The 18,434-nt window shown below is 39.9% G+C and overlaps 1 protein-coding gene across 6 annotated transcripts in view; it reads left to right on the forward strand.

Moving 5' to 3' along the window:
* Positions 1-2,591: 2,591 nt before the first annotated feature.
* LOC117424354 (FH1/FH2 domain-containing protein 1-like) overlaps positions 2,592-18,434 on the forward strand; it is a 57,330-nt gene continuing 41,487 nt past the window's right edge. For 4 of the 6 annotated variants that reach the window (XM_034040603.3, XM_034040604.3, XM_034040605.3 and 1 more), the window contains exons 1-3: positions 2,592-3,017; positions 8,746-8,852; positions 11,263-11,327. In XM_034040603.3, coding sequence (XP_033896494.3) covers positions 2,853-3,017; positions 8,746-8,852; positions 11,263-11,327 — 337 coding nt within the window. In that variant the 5' untranslated portion in view covers positions 2,592-2,852. The remainder of the gene's footprint in view (positions 3,018-8,745; positions 8,853-11,262; positions 11,328-18,434) is intronic. The other 2 variants (XM_034040606.3, XM_034040608.3) reach the window with 1 other exon arrangement.

The following is an 18,434-nucleotide window of genomic DNA, read 5'->3' on the forward strand; positions in this document are numbered from 1 at the left end:
CTCTGTGATTCTGTTCAAGGTGCTTTGAGTTAGTCCTCTGTGATTCTGTTCAAAGTGCTTTGAGTTAGTCCTCTGTGATTCTGTTCAAAGTGCTTTGAATTAGTCCTCTGTGATTCTGTTCAAAGTGATTTGAGTTAGTCCTCTCTGTCTCTGTTCAAAGTGATTTGAGTTAGTCCTCTGTGATTCTGTTCAAAGTGCTTTGAGTTAGTCCTCTGTGGTTCTGTTCAAAGTGATTTGAGTTAGTCCTCTGTGATTCTGTTCAAAGTGATTTGAGTTAGTCCTCTGTGGTTCTGTTCAAAGCTCGGAGACCGTGGCTCGTCTCAGTGGTTGTGTTCTCTGTTGCTCAGCTAAGAAGGAAGTGCTGAGACCAAAGTATGAACATTATGGGCAGTATCTCTCTGAGCCAGTCAGTCCCCCAATACTGTATGTTCATGCATTGTGCATGTAGTGTCTATAGTATGCTGTCTGTGGATCGATTCGTTGTGCATGTACAGCAGATCGATGGTTTGTCACAGTCAGTGCAAGGCCACACTGTTAAGAGCTTTAATGTTAGAACAGAGCCATGTGATTTTTTTTGTCTGCACTCTGGATGTATAGAGGGGTTATACAAGAGTGGAAGAAACTGATATTTTTGTTCAAAGAAAGACAAACTTTAGAAGTGATATTTGTTTACAAAATGGGAGTTCTACGTTATGAATATGAATTATTATATTAAATCATGAGTGTTGCCCTTTGCTGCTGTGTTTGTCATTTAAACTCTTGGCATGCTGTTTAACGGGACGGGTCGAAGAATGAGAATTCTGCATGTTTGCAGGTAAGGAGTGCCTAAAGATGTTTTAGATGAACACAGACATTCCTCTAAAACAAGCATCGTTCTCCTAGATAGTTAATATATCTTGAATGGGATTTTACGTACTGATTAGAGGCAAATGTTGTCATTTCCCTTCTTTCTTATATTATTGTAGTTATAAAGGAATGTAATATTTTGCACATGTCCAGTTAATTGTGCATTAAACATTGGGTTTCGCTGTTATATACAGCTAGATCTCTCTGCAGGCGTTTCTTAGTCTAAGAAAGGCAGGATCATGTGACAGTAATTTAAAGTACTCTACACAATTTGGATACAAAGATCAACAACAAACCAATGTTTGCTAATATTGATGTTGAGGTAATGCTTGGACAGAGTTCCGAACCTTGTACAAATAAATATGAGTAATCCGCTTGACAAGTTTTAAAAAAAAATGTCTATACACTTCATGATCTGCACGCAGCGACTAAAGTACAGTATAGCAACGAGGAGCCAAAACAGCACTCCTTGTTATCGCTATAGAAACCATTTTTCATAACAGATTCTGACAAGGGCTTGTTACAACAATACACACTGTGACACAGAGACAGACCAGGCACATGAGATGCATGAGCGGAAAGGATAACAATGGGTAAAAACACTGCAAAAAAAAAAGAGCACAATGGTATGCAAAGTATATAGGATGGGTATGTACAAAGTAACTACACTGTAACTACACTGTAACTACACAATGCAAAAGATGGATGGGCGCTGGCCTTCTTTATGTCAAGTCAGAGTGCATGCTAATAAACATATCACCTGGCTGCTTTTGGCAACAAAAAGTGAAATGAAAATAAATGAATGCGATAAAATTAAGAACAATAAACACATGGATATTTCCACAAAAAAACCCCAAAAACATAAAAAATGTGTGCCAAATCATACTTGAATGTCAGTCAAAGTAATAAACAAACAAACAAAAAAGTTATATAAGTTTCACATCGGTAGTTAAAATGCTTGACATTGTAAAGGACACAGTTACACTCCCTCTCCCTCACAGATCCGCGGACTCTTTAAGAAGAGCTTGTGAAGTCCGGTGTTCATTTCGCATGTGATCACCACCAGTCCTCACACTGTATTAGGGAGTGCCATCTAATGCACAGCACTGTGTCGCTAGCAAAACAAATGGAAACTTGGTGCAAATCAGCAGGTCACTAGATGGCGCTGGTTCTATGATTTGGCTGATCTAGCCTAGTTTCATATACCGGTAACTAATGAAGGTCAGCTCCTGGTTTAAGGAGAAGGCGCATATATATATATATATATATATATATATATATATATATATATATATATATATATATATATATATATACTGAACACACACACACACAACCGTGGAAAATTGTAAGTGACAATGCAAACTTGCTTGCATGTATAATTAATACAGAAACTAAAAAAAAAAGTCTGAAGAAAGCTATAATGGGTTGTTAAATCACCATCAATACTATGCCTGTTTAAATACTGCAGCTCAAAATAAATGACAGCTTGTTGCTGATCCATTTCATGATCAAGTTTATACCATCCCTCTCAAGTCCATGTACAGCACAGTCTTTTAATTGTCACCTAAGATTATTCGCCGTCTCATAAAGTCACCCTACACCCTAACGTGTTTCTCGGGACAGCATCGGCACTAGGCTAATTGCGTAAAGTGTTGATGCCAACCTTTTAAGAACATATTCTGCATTACATTCTCAGACTATTTTTATTTGCATGACAAACTGCTGAAACTCAGTTGCATGTGTTTCCTGAAAACGTCACCAGCTCCCTCCGGGAATTCTCTGCTGTGTGACTAGCTCGCAGCAGCAGTAAGTAGCGCGGTGTTTCACTTCTCAGTATATAAGCAGAGCGACAGAGAGAAGGAGCGTCTCAGTATGGCCGTATGATATAGTTTATAAAACTTACTTACAGAACACCGCGCTACCTGTCTGCGGAACTGTTACATTACCGAACGTTCAGGCGGAGGATTCTATCGGAATAATCATTTCCTTCATTCTGGAACACCATGGCGTCAGTAGTGTGCCGAGTCCAGTTTCTGGACGATATGGACCCTTTCGTTTGCACCAATTTTCCTGAACCCAGGAGACCTCCACCTTACACTCTGTATGAAGACATTTCCCTAATTGAGCAGGTGGCCGGTGTGCATAAGTTGCTGGAATCTCCCTTAAAAGTAAGGTTGTTTTTCATTCCATTTTCAGTTTTCATTTAATGACGACCTGATGTTTGGGGCTTAACCGAAAACACTTGTGTGATTGACGCGTGCTGTACCTGTACTTGTACCTGTACCCGTACAGTCTGTCGTGCTGTTGGCGTTCCCTGTCGCCTCGTCTTGTATGTTTACTTATCCGTGTGTTGCACAGTTTAAAGTACCTAAGACAGTCTGGAAACTCGTGAGCCAAGTAAACTAAGACTGTTGCAGTTGAGCAATTTCCTTTTGTTTGTAACCGTGTGTGATATTATTACTAATAACACAACATTAACATTTGCATATCATAAGGAACAGTGCATACAGTAAGAGCGATCGACTAATTATAATTGCCAACAAAAAATAATATATACAAAATATGTTTTTTTTTGGAAATGTGGTTCTAAATGTAGCTTTCTCCTTTATTACAGTTTACGAAGTACTGTGCTCTAACTGCAGTCGGGAAACTACATAGACAGATTGCATTTTGTTATTTTTGTTTGTATTAAGGTTTTAGAATACATACAATGTATTAAGGTTTAAATAAAAATAAATAAATAAATAAACAAACAAACAAAGAAATAATAAGTAGCCTATTGTCTTTAAAGGAGTCCATTCTGTTTAATATATTATTTAAGAAGCCCAGTTATATACTGAGAATCTGGTACAGCTAGCAACTGTGGGCGCGGGAGCCTGCTTCCATCAAGTATGAAAAAGCACTGCAGCAAGTGCCAGGCTGGTCCAGAACAATACAGGGAGCTAACACTGTGTTTGTGACTTAAAGAGCTGAGGTATCCACCACACAGCAGAGTTAAAGAGCTGAGGTATCCAAGGGATCAAAACAAAAACCCTTTACAATAATACCAGCCCAAGACCTTAGCAATGTTTTCTCTTTAAATTAAGCAAGCTGACAAGCGTTTCTCTCATTTCCTATTAGGCAATTTGTGCCCCACCCCCCACCATGCCCAGTATGGCAGTGACACACACACACTTGTGCGCTGTTCAAAGGTGGAAACACAGACACATGGCAATGTGTAACTGATTAGTAGAGACGCATGACACCCCTTTAATTGCATTTGTATATATCTCATTAATGCATGGGGTTGAGAACAGGACTTTCTTTATATTGCAGAGCAAATTGAGTCATTGAAACCATATACATTGCACATACAATGCTACAATTCAATCAATAGGTTTACCACAGTGAGACGTGCATTGGCAATTAAGGGTGACGTAAAGGATAAGGGCTAAGGAAATGTTACAACGACTATTGCAGTTGTAAAATAAATATGGCTGAATGGATATCTGCTGGGGGAGAGGTCCCATGAACACTATCTGGAATGCACCTGGGTGTTCAGCTCAAACAGCCCCCACAGCAACAGACTTGCTTATCTGTGTTTGGTTCAGGGGTTTGTGTTTGTGTGTTTAATACTAACAATACATGGCTCCTCTTTCATTCTTTACTACTCCAGACTAAAGGGGCTATTAAGGGCAGAGGAAGGATCAGGGTTTACAAAAAATAAAGACAAAAAAACAATTGGTATTGCATTATAATTTTTTTAACAGGCTTCTGATGTATTATCCTAATTGTGTTCTACATTTTGCCACTAGTGACACTTTGTTCATGTTCTTCAATGTACCCCATCGAATGATTTTGATCGAACAAGAGCGCCACATTGCTCTGTGTGTTTTCATAGCCTGCTGTTATAAAATCTGTAGAGAACCGTTATGCAGGGAACTTATCATTTTCATTTATTTGAATCCGTCGTGATTCTGAAAGATTACTCCAGCCTCTACAGAACTATTTTCTTTACTGGGAAAAAAATAAAAGTATTCAAACCTCAAGTTCTACTGGATTTGTGCTCTGAAGCTGTAGTTAAACTGATCTGCTTTGTGTTGCATTTTCACTGTTCTCCTGACAGAAGAAAACAGTTCAAGTGTTGCTTGTTGAACTAGGCTGCTCTTTTTACAGTAAAAACAAAACGCTCCTAAGAAGCTGAATGGAAAATATTGGGGTTATCAGAATAGCTACACATTCTCACTCACTAGAGTCACACTACATCCTGTTTGTGATTGTAATACTCTCTTGTGAATTGTAATATCTTTGAATTGATCGCTGTATTTCTGTATGTTTGTAAGCTAAAGGAATTCTTCAGAAGCATGACCTCCCGAACATAGAACAATCCTAAGAATTAATTTTAAAAAAAGAACGGGTTGAACTTTCTCCTGAAAAGCCTTCGCTGAACCAGAAATGCTGTCCCTGTAGCATGAAGAAATAAGGTGAAAGGTCATGCATGATATCTGCACTGGTCTTGGGTATTACATTATATCTCTTTATTGTAGCTATTAATCCCAGAGGCTGCTTGACAGTATAGTCACTTATTGTATTGCAATATTTCAGTGGGTTGGGGATAATCAGTGGGTTGGGGATAACCCTAACAGTATCTTGAAAACTCCTGTGAAAGAACTTCTTAGTTCTTCTTTCAGATCACAATGATATTGCTTCTTGGAAGACTTTCCCTAGTCGCTTGTGTGTGCTTGTTTATCCACAGTAAGCTAAACTTAGGAATTGGATGGATTTTGAATACTTTGGTGGTGCATCATAATATGCACCATGTACAATTAGTTCATTTGCTTTGTCTTTTATTTTGAAATGTGATCGGCACTGGAAAGCTGTAAGCGTAACGCTTTTATGTGAGAATCTCTTTAGAGGTCGGCTACAATGGTACTATGCGGGGGGATGGGGGGGAGGGCCTGTTTTAATAAACGCAGCTGATACAACATACAGCTCTTAGCTCTGCTAGCACTGTAAGTGGACAATCTCTGTACTGGATCAGTTATAGACTTGCCAGCCAATTTTAGAATCAGCTGATTGGGGGGAAAAAAAGACATTGGTTAGTAAACCTGGTAAACTATCTACGCAGAAACCACACTAGAGACTGAATGAGGACACACGTAAAAGGGTGTTAAACGTAAAAATTGAATTGCAGTATATGGAAAATAAAGAGTAATGGTCAGGGTAAGAGCAAAATTATAATTTTAGACTCTAGTCTCGGCTGTTTTGTTCATAGAAACGAGTGCCGTGCTCGCTCTGTGTTGTTGTTTATTCATTGGGAAACGTCCCTTGGATGACGAGCGCCAGGCTTGAGCCCCAACATGAAAGGACTGACATCTGACATGAAAGAAGTGACCCCCCCTGACATGAAAGTGACCCCCCCCGACATGAAAGAAGTGACCCCCCCCGACATGAAAGAAGTGACCCCCCCGACATGAAAGGAGTGACCCCCCCTGACATGAAAGGAGTGACCCCCCCGACATCAAAGAACTGACCCCCTCCAACGTCAAAGAACTGACCCCCTCCAACGTCAAAGGAGAGATCAAATGTCTGTCTTGCTTTACCGTACCTTTGCAGCCACACTGTGGAATGTCGCCTCTAATCCCTGCACAGAACTTGGTGTGGTAGCTGAAGAAGGCTTTGCAGGTTGACATAATGTTGTTCTCAGCTGTGTGTGAAGGATTGGAGGTTGAAGGGTTGTTAAGCTTTGGAAGCATGCAGTGCAATGAGGTTTTCATGCCACCTTGCTGTATTTATATACTATATAAACAGTCATCATTGATACGGACCCTTGCGGAACTGAACCTGGCTTAGATTACCTGTCGGCTTGCTTGCCACCCTTTCTTAAGTTTGCATGTTAAGTTTCTTTTTTTGTAATGATTAGGTGAAGGGATCAGGGTTGTTGTGGTTTATTGTATGAATGATCTCTTTCTGCTATTTTTAAAAGCAGACCCATCACTCGTCTCCTGCAGTAGCTGCTGTGAACTGATACGGCCCCAGATGTTTCCTGTTCGTTCAAGCTGGAGAAGCAAGTCTCTTGGTTGTAGAATCTTTGTCGACGTGTTTTAATGTTAAAAAGGATTGTTTCTGACTTGTGTGCAAATGAATGGAAAGCCTCTTATTATCTGCTTGGGGTGTAAGATTTATGTTTTATGGCATAGCAGTCCTTCCAAGACAAACAAAAACTATGATAAAGACCATTGGTGATTTTGGCAATTTGAACATAACTACAATAACTACATAACTACAATAATGTTTAATCACATTAAAATATATATATATATATATATATATATATATATATATATATATATATATATATATATATATATATATATATATATATATATATATATATATATATATACTCCTATTTTGGCTTGGGATGCTCTGAATGAACATTTATAGACCTGCTCCTTAGAGTTCCACACGGAGACCCTGGATCCAACTCCCCTGCACTTTCTGTGGGATTTTGGAAAGATGCCTCAGATTGTTTTTGCACAGCAACGTTTTCTGTTTTAGACGCCAATAAGGCGATAATTACTGAGGCCCACTGTGTTCAAGGAGATACTAGCCTTCTGATTGTAAGGGTTTTCTAAGTGTGTGGAAGACTCCAAGTGCACTCGATGTGTCCTCTACTTACAGCTAGTGTAACACCACTCCTCTGGTCTTTACGGTCAGGTCAGTGCCACCTCCACTCTGCTGTCGCTATTGACCCTTCGTGAAGTGTGCTGTGTCGTGTTATTGCAGGAATACATCTAATGATATATATATATATATATATATATATATATATATATATATAATGATGATCTGCTTTGGTGCTCAGGATCTTCCCCTGACACTCCCAGTGCTTGGAGCCATGTGTTCACTTAAAGTAGCGGGGAAAAATGTGAGGCATTTGAGATATGGGGTCACGTTTTATATTTTTATATTCATGATTGCAGGAAAGGATGGGGTCAGGAACCATAAATAAAGATAAGAGGCCTGAATGCAGTTTGAAAGGAAATCTGTAAAAATAAAAAATGATTTAGTGAAATCGCTCAGATTTTGTGTCCCCTACATTTTGTTGGTGCTGTTTGTTTACCAATCAGTTAAAGAAGGAATTTTAGAGCTGGTGACCATGGTAACCCAGCTATTGAATCAGCAGGCGTTTTATTTATTTATTTTGATCCTGCTTGGGAAGCGTGACTCACTGTATTAATATGAATCTGTGTGTGACTCTTCACTTGTTGTATCCTTTTATACAACACTGTACGGGCTTGATGTGATTGCAGTATGCATTGTTTTGGAATTGTTTGTATTCCGAATGAGTCTATTGTAACAATGGAAATGTCTAAATGCTTACAATGGCGTGAGCACTTGAGGAAAGGGGGGTTTGGGACAATCCGTGAAACGGCACCTGCTTTTAAAAGCAACAAAAAAAGGTTTTGCTGGTCATTGATAACAAAGCTGGAGACGTGGTCAAACACACAGCCTACTGCTTTTCTTAAAATATAACCGAGGCTGTTTAGAAAACTGTTCAGTAAAAAATCTGTATGTGGTTGAAGCTAAAAAATGTTTTTTAAAAATAAGTATTTTACCGTCAATCCTTGCCTCAGGACTATCGACGGAATATACAATGAATCTTCGGTCCTGTTTACGTGGCGTCAATGGTATTATTTTATGTTGTCCAAACGTTTCTGATTGAGTGTTTGAAGTTCTGTATGAACTAGACCACAGCATTACAAGATCCACGCAGCAGAACAAGACCAACAGTTGTTTCCAATGGATAATCCCAGCAATGGAAAAGCAGAACACACTCTGGAATGCTTTTTCTTCTTTTTGACCTACTGTACTGTATATGAGTCTGAACTTGTTTTATTTCATTCTCTTTAGTTGGAAGATTGTGCTCTGCAGTTATCTCCGAGTGGAAACTATTTGGATTTGGATTTGACACTTTCAGAACAGAAGGATGACCTGGAACAGTTCTATGAAGATATTGGGTAATGCAGCAAGCACTGTTAATTCATGAATGTGTTCATATATTCTGATAGTAGGTGTGCTTCCTGCAAAATAATTCTAAAGGTGCCAGCATCCCCAGATACAGTAACCTAATAATCCAGTAGCGCACATTACAGTGCAGCAGCAGTTTGTGTCTCCATATAACAGTTACCGTTTTGATAAAGCTTTGCAGAATTGCTAAGCAAAGCTGTGAGCTTCTCTGTTAATCAAGAGAACATTGTTTGCAGAGTCCTTAATGTCCTGTGATAAGTTACAATCAGGGCCTGAATTCAATGAAAGTTATGGCTGTGCCATAGCAATACTTTATAATGGCTTTGGCATCGCCATAGTTTTGGTTTAATCCAGGCCCAGGGTGATAACGAGAAACTGGACATGGCATTTACAGCTAGGACAAGACCAGATTATGCAAGTTCATTCATTAAAGAACTGAATGGAGAACTGAATGGACTGAAAGAGCCAAGGCTGCCGACCCCAGCTGTAAGCTCACCGTACTGTTCAGATGGAGTCTGTCCTTGAAGATGAAGGCTGTTTTTGTTCAAGGTCTTTATTGCGGGCTGTGGTTAATGATATACAGTACCCTCGATAGCCTCCGTACACTGCAACCTCCATTCAGCAAACACTCAAATGCATATGTATATGTCTCCTTCAAAACAGATGCTGCTTGTTTGAGCGAATGAATCAAATAGATTCCCATCATTCCTATTTTAAACAGTGTGAGTCATTATATTATATTCTATTATATTATACACTGCTTTAAAAGCTGAAATTAGAAACGCTTTTATGACTGCAGTTCTGTGCTGAACTGAACAATGTTCCCAGCTGTTCCATATTTAATATTTAATAATATATGCTCTTGTTATGTTTTATGCCACCAGCAACTTTAGTTTCTAATGGCTGGCAAAGGGAAATAATGACAATGAAATGAAAATGTATCTGTGTACTGTGAGGGGGAGGTATTTTTCAGATGTGCCTTTGGGCATGATGCAAGCGTGCACGGAAAAGATAATTGCAGTTTCAAAGGATTCCTTGTTCACATTGTTCCCTTTAGTTGCTTCCTAGCCATGTTTGTTTAATCTGCAGAAAACAAATAATTGCCAACACAGGCATCTGCTTGAACCAAAGGCATGACGTGACTATTCAAGATCATTGTAACTGCTGCTGACTTGCCCATCGTTCCTACACCAGTAGGCACCAATAGACACCGATAGGCCATTTGCTTAAAAACACGACTCCAATTGCATAGCAGTTTCATCCATCCCTGGTTTTACTGTAAGTTTATTAAGTCACATTTGAGCTTGTTACATGTGCTGTGGCTGATCAGGCTTGTACAGCATTCACTGTAGGAGTAGCAGGCATCAAATGAAGGGAAACGTTATTCTACAACCACAGGTCATAAGGGGAGCTGATACCTCCAGTAAATAAGCTTAATAAGGGTGTCTGAAGGAAGGGTTCCTTTGTCAAGATCACATAAAAAACCAGTAGGAATGCACCCTTCCACTGGGACACTCCCAACCCCTTCAAACAGGTAGGGATGTGTTGTTTTTCACAATGTGCAATGGATTGTGGCCACAGACCATGTGCTGTACAATGTCATATGCTGTGAGTGCTGCCTTCTGAGCTCCAGACCCACAGAAATCCACAGCTTTTGAGGAAGCCGATTGAGTCAGCCGTCCGCGCATTTCAGTTTTTAAGTTTAATGTCACTGTACTGAAGAATCGGTTTCAGGGTTATTGATTCCTTGATTTTCCTTACTGGGAACGAATCCCCAGTAAAGGGCTGGAGCTGGGATCCATTGGAGGCACTGCTGGCTTCTTTATATGGGAGTGTTTGCGCACCATGTAGGAAGCATTCTAAATACCATGAAGCCATGGGACTGTGTGGGTCGCAGCCTGGGACGGAAGAAAAAAAAAATGACTCTTTCCCATTGGGCCAGTGTGAGTCTGCTGTGTTATGAGATTGAAGCAGATTGTTAGTACATGTCCATTGCTCAGTGTAAATTACCACTCTGCTTAAGCATCTGTCAGCCAGCTGGCAGGAGTTTATTAATTAGTGTGCATGTGAATTATAAAAGCAGGAAAGGGATTCATGTAGCAACCTGAAAATAAAACATGAAAAATGCTTTTCAAGTGTGCATTGAAACCATGATTAAAGGACATATTTGCCAGGAATGGAAACAAGAATCCCATTGTATAGCAGATTCATCCATTCCTGGTTTTAGTCACATTATGATTATGAATTAAAAGGTCCGGACACTGCACTTTACAGTATATATATATTTTTTAATTTATCCAGAACTTGAACAATCATACGTAAGCTGTCAAACCTGTTTCTCATTTTGATATCTAAAAGAAATAGCTGAGTGTTGTATTTCCTTTCTTGTTTTCTTCACAGCAAGGGGAAGAAGCCCGTGCTGATCCTGCGGACCCAGCTGTCTGTTCGAGTCCATGCCATACTAGGTGGGTAGAAGATACTGGTTCAGTTTCATTCAAAAATACCTCCAGGATGATGTGTAACTGCAGGAGAGGCAGGATTGTTGACACCTGAGATCCTTCCTTCAGTGCAGCGTTGCTGTTCATTGCCTTGGTTAAATCAGATGTACTCAGTAGTGGTTAAAGGGGCGCCATTTTTAATTTAATTCAGGCCAGGGTCTTGATGTTAAAACACATGAATTGCCCATTGGAACCGTATCGCCTTTTTTTCCTGGTGTGTGTGTGTGTGTGTGTGTCTAATATATATATGATAGTCATGATGAGTGTGTTCTTTATATACTGCATGATGTTGAATCATTGTGTCACTTCACAACTAATACAAGGTGAATAAGTGCTCATCAATCTCTCTCTCTCTCTCTCTCTCTCTCTCTCTCTCTCTCTCTCTCTCTCTCTCTCTCTCTCTCTCTCTCTCCTCTCTCTCTCTCTCTCTCTCTCTCTCTCTCTCTCTCTCTCTCTCTCTCTCTCTCTCTCTCATATGGATTTAGCTTCACAGCACTAAGGGGAAGCTCATGTAGTCTTAGTGCCTGAAGAAAGCCCAGTAACATACAGTAATTGTAGTGAAAATCATTAGTTGCTATGACAATAAACACAGGGCAGGAGTGTGTTTACTCTGTGTCTAGCTGGTGTAGTTTATCAAGAACAAAGACCTTTTTCATTTTTACATCAAGGTCTGCGTGAGGTGATCAGTAATGTGCATGCTTTGTCCAAAGCAAGGATCTTTGTAACTAATCAACCTCTCTTTATGGAGCTTAGTGTCTCTTCCAGTAGATTCCTTTTGACTTATTTTTCAGCTGCAAAAGGAAACTCTGCTTTTTTCCTAGACTTGATCTATTCAGAGCATCGCTGTGGAACAGCATGACCTACAGCTCCCTACACAAGTCAGTTCAGTAGGCCTCATACGGAGGATTTCATTACACAGGGATTGATTCAGCCCCAAAAATGAGATACTTTTTTCCCCAAAGTCTTAATGTTTTCATTAGAAAACCTTAAAATAGGGGTAGGGCTGACCACAGAGTCTCGTCAGATTTTCCTTTATGTGATTTAAGGGGAAACTGTGCATGCGTTATTTTTGTATCAAATTTTCCCATTTAATTTAAAGTTGGCATTTCTTTTTTATAACATTGCACTGAATGCTCTGAATTTCCAGCAATGTATGACATTTGACTCGGTTGTTGCTAACTTCCCTGTCTGTGAGTGCTGACGTTTGCTTTTGAAGAACACAGCGATGTCAGCCCAAAGCATGACACAACAAACAAAAACATATTTGAATGTCACATTTTACTGGTTTAAAAAAAAAAAAACCCAAAAAACCTATTCATTTAAGGTAAATCTACAGGAATCTAAGTTCAGTGGACAAGCATTCGGACAGTTTTAATGCACAAACTTAAACATTGGTCTGCTTGACTGATTTATTTATCTATTTGCTAGATAGGTTTTTTTGCCTTGTTCTAGTGTGCAAGGAAGGAAGTAGAGTACTTAACACACACTCGAGGACAATGGAAATTGTGAAAGAAAGAAACTGCAATCATGCAGAAGTGTAGATTGTTGCAGCACCAGACTGGACCCAGTAACTTTCAGCTTATTGACATGTCAGTCCGCCGACTTCATCTGGAGACAAAGCAGAACCGTCCAGACGTTCTGTAAACTGGCAGGGTTAGAATTCAGATCATTAAAATAGGACCCTATTGTGTACCAGGGTCATTTAAAAATCCAGCCGTGCACCACAGAGTCTCTTCAGTATGTAAAAATCTGTAAAAAGGCCGGAGAGCGTCCTGTTTTAGTATGGGGGTGCTCCTTTTAAATCCATTGTGTTTCACCATTCCTATTTCACAATGCAGTTTTATTTGTGTCGTTCCTCTGTGCTCTGTCCAGCCCTGTGCATGTCAGTTCAAGGTGTATTCCCTCATTCAACAGCATATACTGCATTGTTTAGAAAAGAGATTGCGCTGGGTGTGCCAGTGTTTTTAAAAGGATCTGGGCAACCGTGTGTTTTCAGGACAATGGCATGCGTCAAACACAGTACAGAAGATGCCATGTCTATTATTTCAGTTTAATTCCGATGACTGTACTCATTTATTAATGGTGCCTGGAGTTATACACTTCTATTCTGATGTGCATTTTAATACTGTTTTACCATAATAACCCTATTAGCTATTTGTGACTCGAATGTATTCCCTGTTTAGCGCTATTGAAACTTCCAAGACTTGGGATGGCAAAGCAGAACACACCTGTGTGATACAGACAATGCAGAACTGTGTTCACATTGAGTACACACTACATTTAATAGAGTACAGTGTTGCCCCTGTGAGGGACTCTACTATAGAGCAGGGAGTGGGTGCAAATAATACTCGCACACACTGAACTCTTACACAACAAAGTATTCAGTTACTAAGAAATGTATATTGACCGAATTTTAACTAGAAGTCTTTCTCAGTGTCTTAAAGACATAGAAAACATGCAGAATGTTTATTTAACCTTTTATAAAAGTTTACCGTGGTATTTTTGCAGATTTCCCATGCTTTTCCCATGGTTATTATACTCTGCATTTCCCATATTTTACCCTGGTTTGCCATGTTTATTATTATGCTTTAGCAGACCTCGCTATCCTGTACAATGCTTACCTATGCTTTAGCTTTCACCAGTCTTGATTACACTTTGCTGGGATTTTACAATGGTAAAATTTTGTAAGGGCAGCATCACTGCATATCCTTCCATTGAGTATCTTAGACTGTCTTAGACCGAGGACTCAGAGAATAATGTGAAGTGAAAACTACAGAGCGCATGACTGTGGAGTAACTGGCGTGCGGAACACGATTCCAAACAAGCTGCCCAGTTCAGCAAGCTCTCACACTGCAGCCTTGGAAACCAGGAAAACAAATAGTCAGCCCCAATGCAATAAGAACTGAAATGTTGAATTTTGAATATGTTTTTAAGAGAAGTTTTTTTAGAGAGTTTGTTTTTGATCCCTGAGCTTAAAACAGAGCTGATATGATTACCCGTGATGCAGTAGAATTCCTTTGTGGCTCACAGAGTGATGTCATAATAGGGGAGGGAAGGTAATCTTGAGCCCAACAGCCAAAAATACATTTGGGTGTGAAAACAAAGGAAAACAAAGGAAAACAAAGCGTGAGACAATAATAAGGGTAGATTCTGACTGAACTGGACTAACAAGTTTTGTTTGCCATTACTGATGATGATTCATAGAGAGGTATGTCACATGTCAACTGTTTCAAGTGACCTCGGTAATAACGAAGGGCCTGTTTTTAATGAAGTTTAGAAACTGAAGTTGGGAAAAGGGTTATTGACAAGCCGCATATAAATCAGTCAGGTATCTTCTTTCCTGTTGCATTCCATTTCTGCACTCCTCCACCTCCACCCAAACAGCTACCTCTTGGCTTAACTCTTTCTGCACCAGTTTGAGGAATCAGGGCAAACACTAGTACCGTTAAACAAATATTACAGTGCTTGTGTATTCCTGCTTGCATGTGATAATGTTTGCAAATTCTTATCAATACAAATCTATCTGATCCATTGAAGTGAAATGATTTATTGGGGGCGAGGGTAGTATTTGGATCCAACACAGTTCAGATTCTTGTGAGCAGATCCCACTATAGCAGCTGTGATGCATATTATTGGGGTCGATTCAATTGATCTTCCTACCACTGACATTCAAACCAATAAAACAACTTTTCTTTTTATGCTGCAGCAGAAAGAAATACAGTAAAGAAATTCACTTGCAGTGCTACAGCTGTTAATTGCCCTTTAAAGAGAATCTTTTTGAATGATGACCAGTGCTGAAGGCACTGCTGACTCTCTGTGGACCTGACCGGGGAACAAGCTGAGGGTGCAGGGAGCTCCAGTACTGAACGCACTGTAGACTCTCTGTGGACCTGACCGAGGAACAAACAGAGGGTGCAGGGAGCTCCAGTACTGACGGCACTGCAGACTCTCTGTGGACCTGACCGGGGAACAAGCTGAGGTCTGAGCCCAGTCAGACAGCAGGTTCATTCAACCAGGGGAGCTGTCTGGGTTCATCAGTGTTCAGGCAGCTTAGCCGCTCGAGGAACAACCCGCGTGAGAGCGGACCCTAAATTACAGCGGATTATAAAAATCTTTTGGCATAACAACTGTCTTACAAGTTTCTTCTTGTTTTTTTCCCCCCAGGTAGATAGTTTAGATTTCCAGACAGAAAGAAGCAGTTTAATCCTGACACCACATTGTGGATTTGCTCCCTGTGCAGCAGCTACTTAGTTCCTGCCTGACATCTCTCAGTGATATGTTTCAGGTGAGGTCCTAATAACTGTTGCACAGGAAGTGAATCTGCAGTGTGGTGCCTGGTTATATGGACGTCACCAGAGTCCAAACCAAAACTAAACTAGCAACTGTACAATAAGGGCACGGAACTTGTTTAGATAGTCAGAGGTAAGAAAATGTCTTCTTAAGCCTTTATGATCCCTTTACAGTATGTGTGTCGCTCCGGGCAGTGCAGCGATAAGCGTGGTCCCAGGGTTAGGAGTGTGTGTTCAGAGAGTATTTGTTTATTTCGCTTTGCTGTAGTTCTGCGACAGGAAAAGATAACGGATGAAATGTGGAGCCTCTGTATCCTGAAGTAAAACTAAACAGAGACGTGCTCAAGGTTTGGATAGTCAGATATCCCTGGTGTGTTTCATATTTCTGTTATCAGGAGACTCTGACAACAGCTCAAGCTCATTAAACCATTTTTTTTTTCTTCTGAATTGCGGCAACAAGTGATGTATTTAATACAAATATTATTGTTGTTTGGGAAGCTTGATGCACCTTGTTTTTGACCTTTGACCTTGGGGGTGAAACCTCAAAAATTACAAATCACAAAAAATTACCAAGAAAACGTCAAGGTCTCTGCTTTGTTAGGTTTTGATTTTTTCAAAGCAAACCAAAAATATTACTTTCCTGAATATTTGCACAGACAAAGCCAAGACCTTGACTATTTCTTGGTAATTCTTTAGAGATTTTTATTTTTTGGGTTTCACCCCAAGGTCAAAGGTCAAAAACTTTGTTAAGGTGTGACTTCCTTTTGTTTTCTTTCAAATGTCTTATGTTTTAATTTGCCGTGCGATTTCCAATAAAATGACACCTCCCACAAGTCTATAGCACAAACCGTTTTTGAGTAAAAGGTTGATTACTGTTAAGGGGGTAGGTACCCATCAACCACATTTTGACCTCTATAACTTTTGACCCCTTGACCTGATCAGTCTAAAAATGTCAATTTGAGCTTGTTTGCCTGAAACAGCCCTAAGAACCAAGTCTGGTGTAAATCGGAGACGATACTGTTTAAAATCCAAGTTTTTTTTTTCGATTTGTAATGGAATGACCCTACAGGACATTTTAAACTGATTGATCAACAGATGATATTGTTTCAAAGGATGTTCTGTGAGTTAGTTTGGTGCTGCCTTACAGCAGACTATAGGTTTGTTCCAGAACAATCAGTCTCTCCTTGTGTCTCTATAAATAGTTCACAGCTTCTCTGCGGGAATTAATTTTTTTAGCTTTCTATACGAAGCAGTTTTGATGAATTACCTCAGGTTCCGGTTTGATTCATTCCCTGAGCTGTTTTGGTAGAAACGGTAGAAGACGAGATAAAGTGTCATGCTGAGACAAGCCTGCCATTGGTGCAGACGAGCTAGAGCTTCCTGAAGTGGGAGAGGCTGCCTCGTAATATACAGGAAGCCAGGCTTAATTCCAGTTGTCTGTCTTGTTCTTCTTATTAGCAATAAAGGCTGGCTAATAATAAGAGAGACCCTAGTTGTGATATAGTTGCTGTCTTGTTTTAATGTAGCATAAGCATGCATTTCATATACTGTAAATATCTGACTGTTGTAGAGTAATCTGCATTGTTTATGTGAAACCGTGGTGTTTTTTTTGTATTTCTGTGACACAATGAATGCGTTTTGAAACATTCTGTAATCATTCATGCACCCTTTTACGTTGTGACTTTTTTCCTGTTGAATATTTAAATAGAGTGTCTGATTTCATTTCTGGAGATTGCTGGTGTGTTTGGTTTATTTATTTATTTTATTATTTTTTTGTATTATTCCACAATAAAACCGTGTGCGCCGTGGTGTTTGTTTTGCCCCTCTATTGCAGAGCTCCTGAGAGGAACGTGTCGTTTCTGTAATCCGAGCTGGGAGAAATTCTCAGCACGGCTGAGAGGTTAACTCTGCTGCTACTCCAGGGACACTTTAAAGGAAACGCTTGTGAAAATGTTTCAGTATGAAGGCAGTAGGAAGGAAATATGTACCCCCTGGGCGTTGTTGTATACCACGCAACACTAACTCTCCATGCTTTAACTGCCTTCGGACAGTCCATTGTCTCTGAGTCAGTGAGACCCTGTTCTATATAGTTTGACGCTGTTATTACACTGAAGCAAAATCTGTGTAACTCTGTATTTGGTGGAAAGCTGCACAAGTGGTTCAATAGAATGACAAGAAGCTCAGCAAATAAATCCATTTGTTTAAGTTATTTCTGGAAAGAATGATTGTAGTGGATGGACGTTTTTCACACATGCTGGCATTGTGCTGTATGTTTCTCTGGCTGTTGTGTTTTCTCATAACCTTTTGGATCTGTAGACGTCTCTTTACTCCACTGTCCTCCACTGACATGCTGTCCATGTTGATCTGCAGAGCTCGTAAAGTGGGTTTTGTTTGTTTTTTTCAATCTGGGACTGCATTTGGCAACACTAAAAGAAACTAAATAAAACCAATGATAAATGTTTGGACTAGGCTTTCTCAATGTCTCTGTCATTCATTTGAACACTGAAGACATTGAGAAAGAAGTCAAAACGTTTGTCGTGGAATGTATTGTGTTTCTTTAAGTATTGCTAAATTCAGCAGTATTGCATGTTTATTAGTTATGAAAACCTTGGCACTGCAGCACGGCTCACCCTGCTGGTGTGCTAATATGTTGGCTCTCTTCATTGGAAGGTCTAAGGTTCGTATTGGAGTCTGGGCAGGACTGGATCCAAGCCCCTGCTGTGGAGAGGTGGAGAGCTCCCAGACCTCGTGATCACACACTGTGTGGATGTCACTCAGCAGGCTG

The sequence above is a fragment of the Acipenser ruthenus genome, chromosome 19, assembly GCF_902713425.1.
Source record: "Acipenser ruthenus chromosome 19, fAciRut3.2 maternal haplotype, whole genome shotgun sequence".
Classification (NCBI taxonomy): Eukaryota; Metazoa; Chordata; class Actinopteri; order Acipenseriformes; family Acipenseridae; genus Acipenser; species Acipenser ruthenus.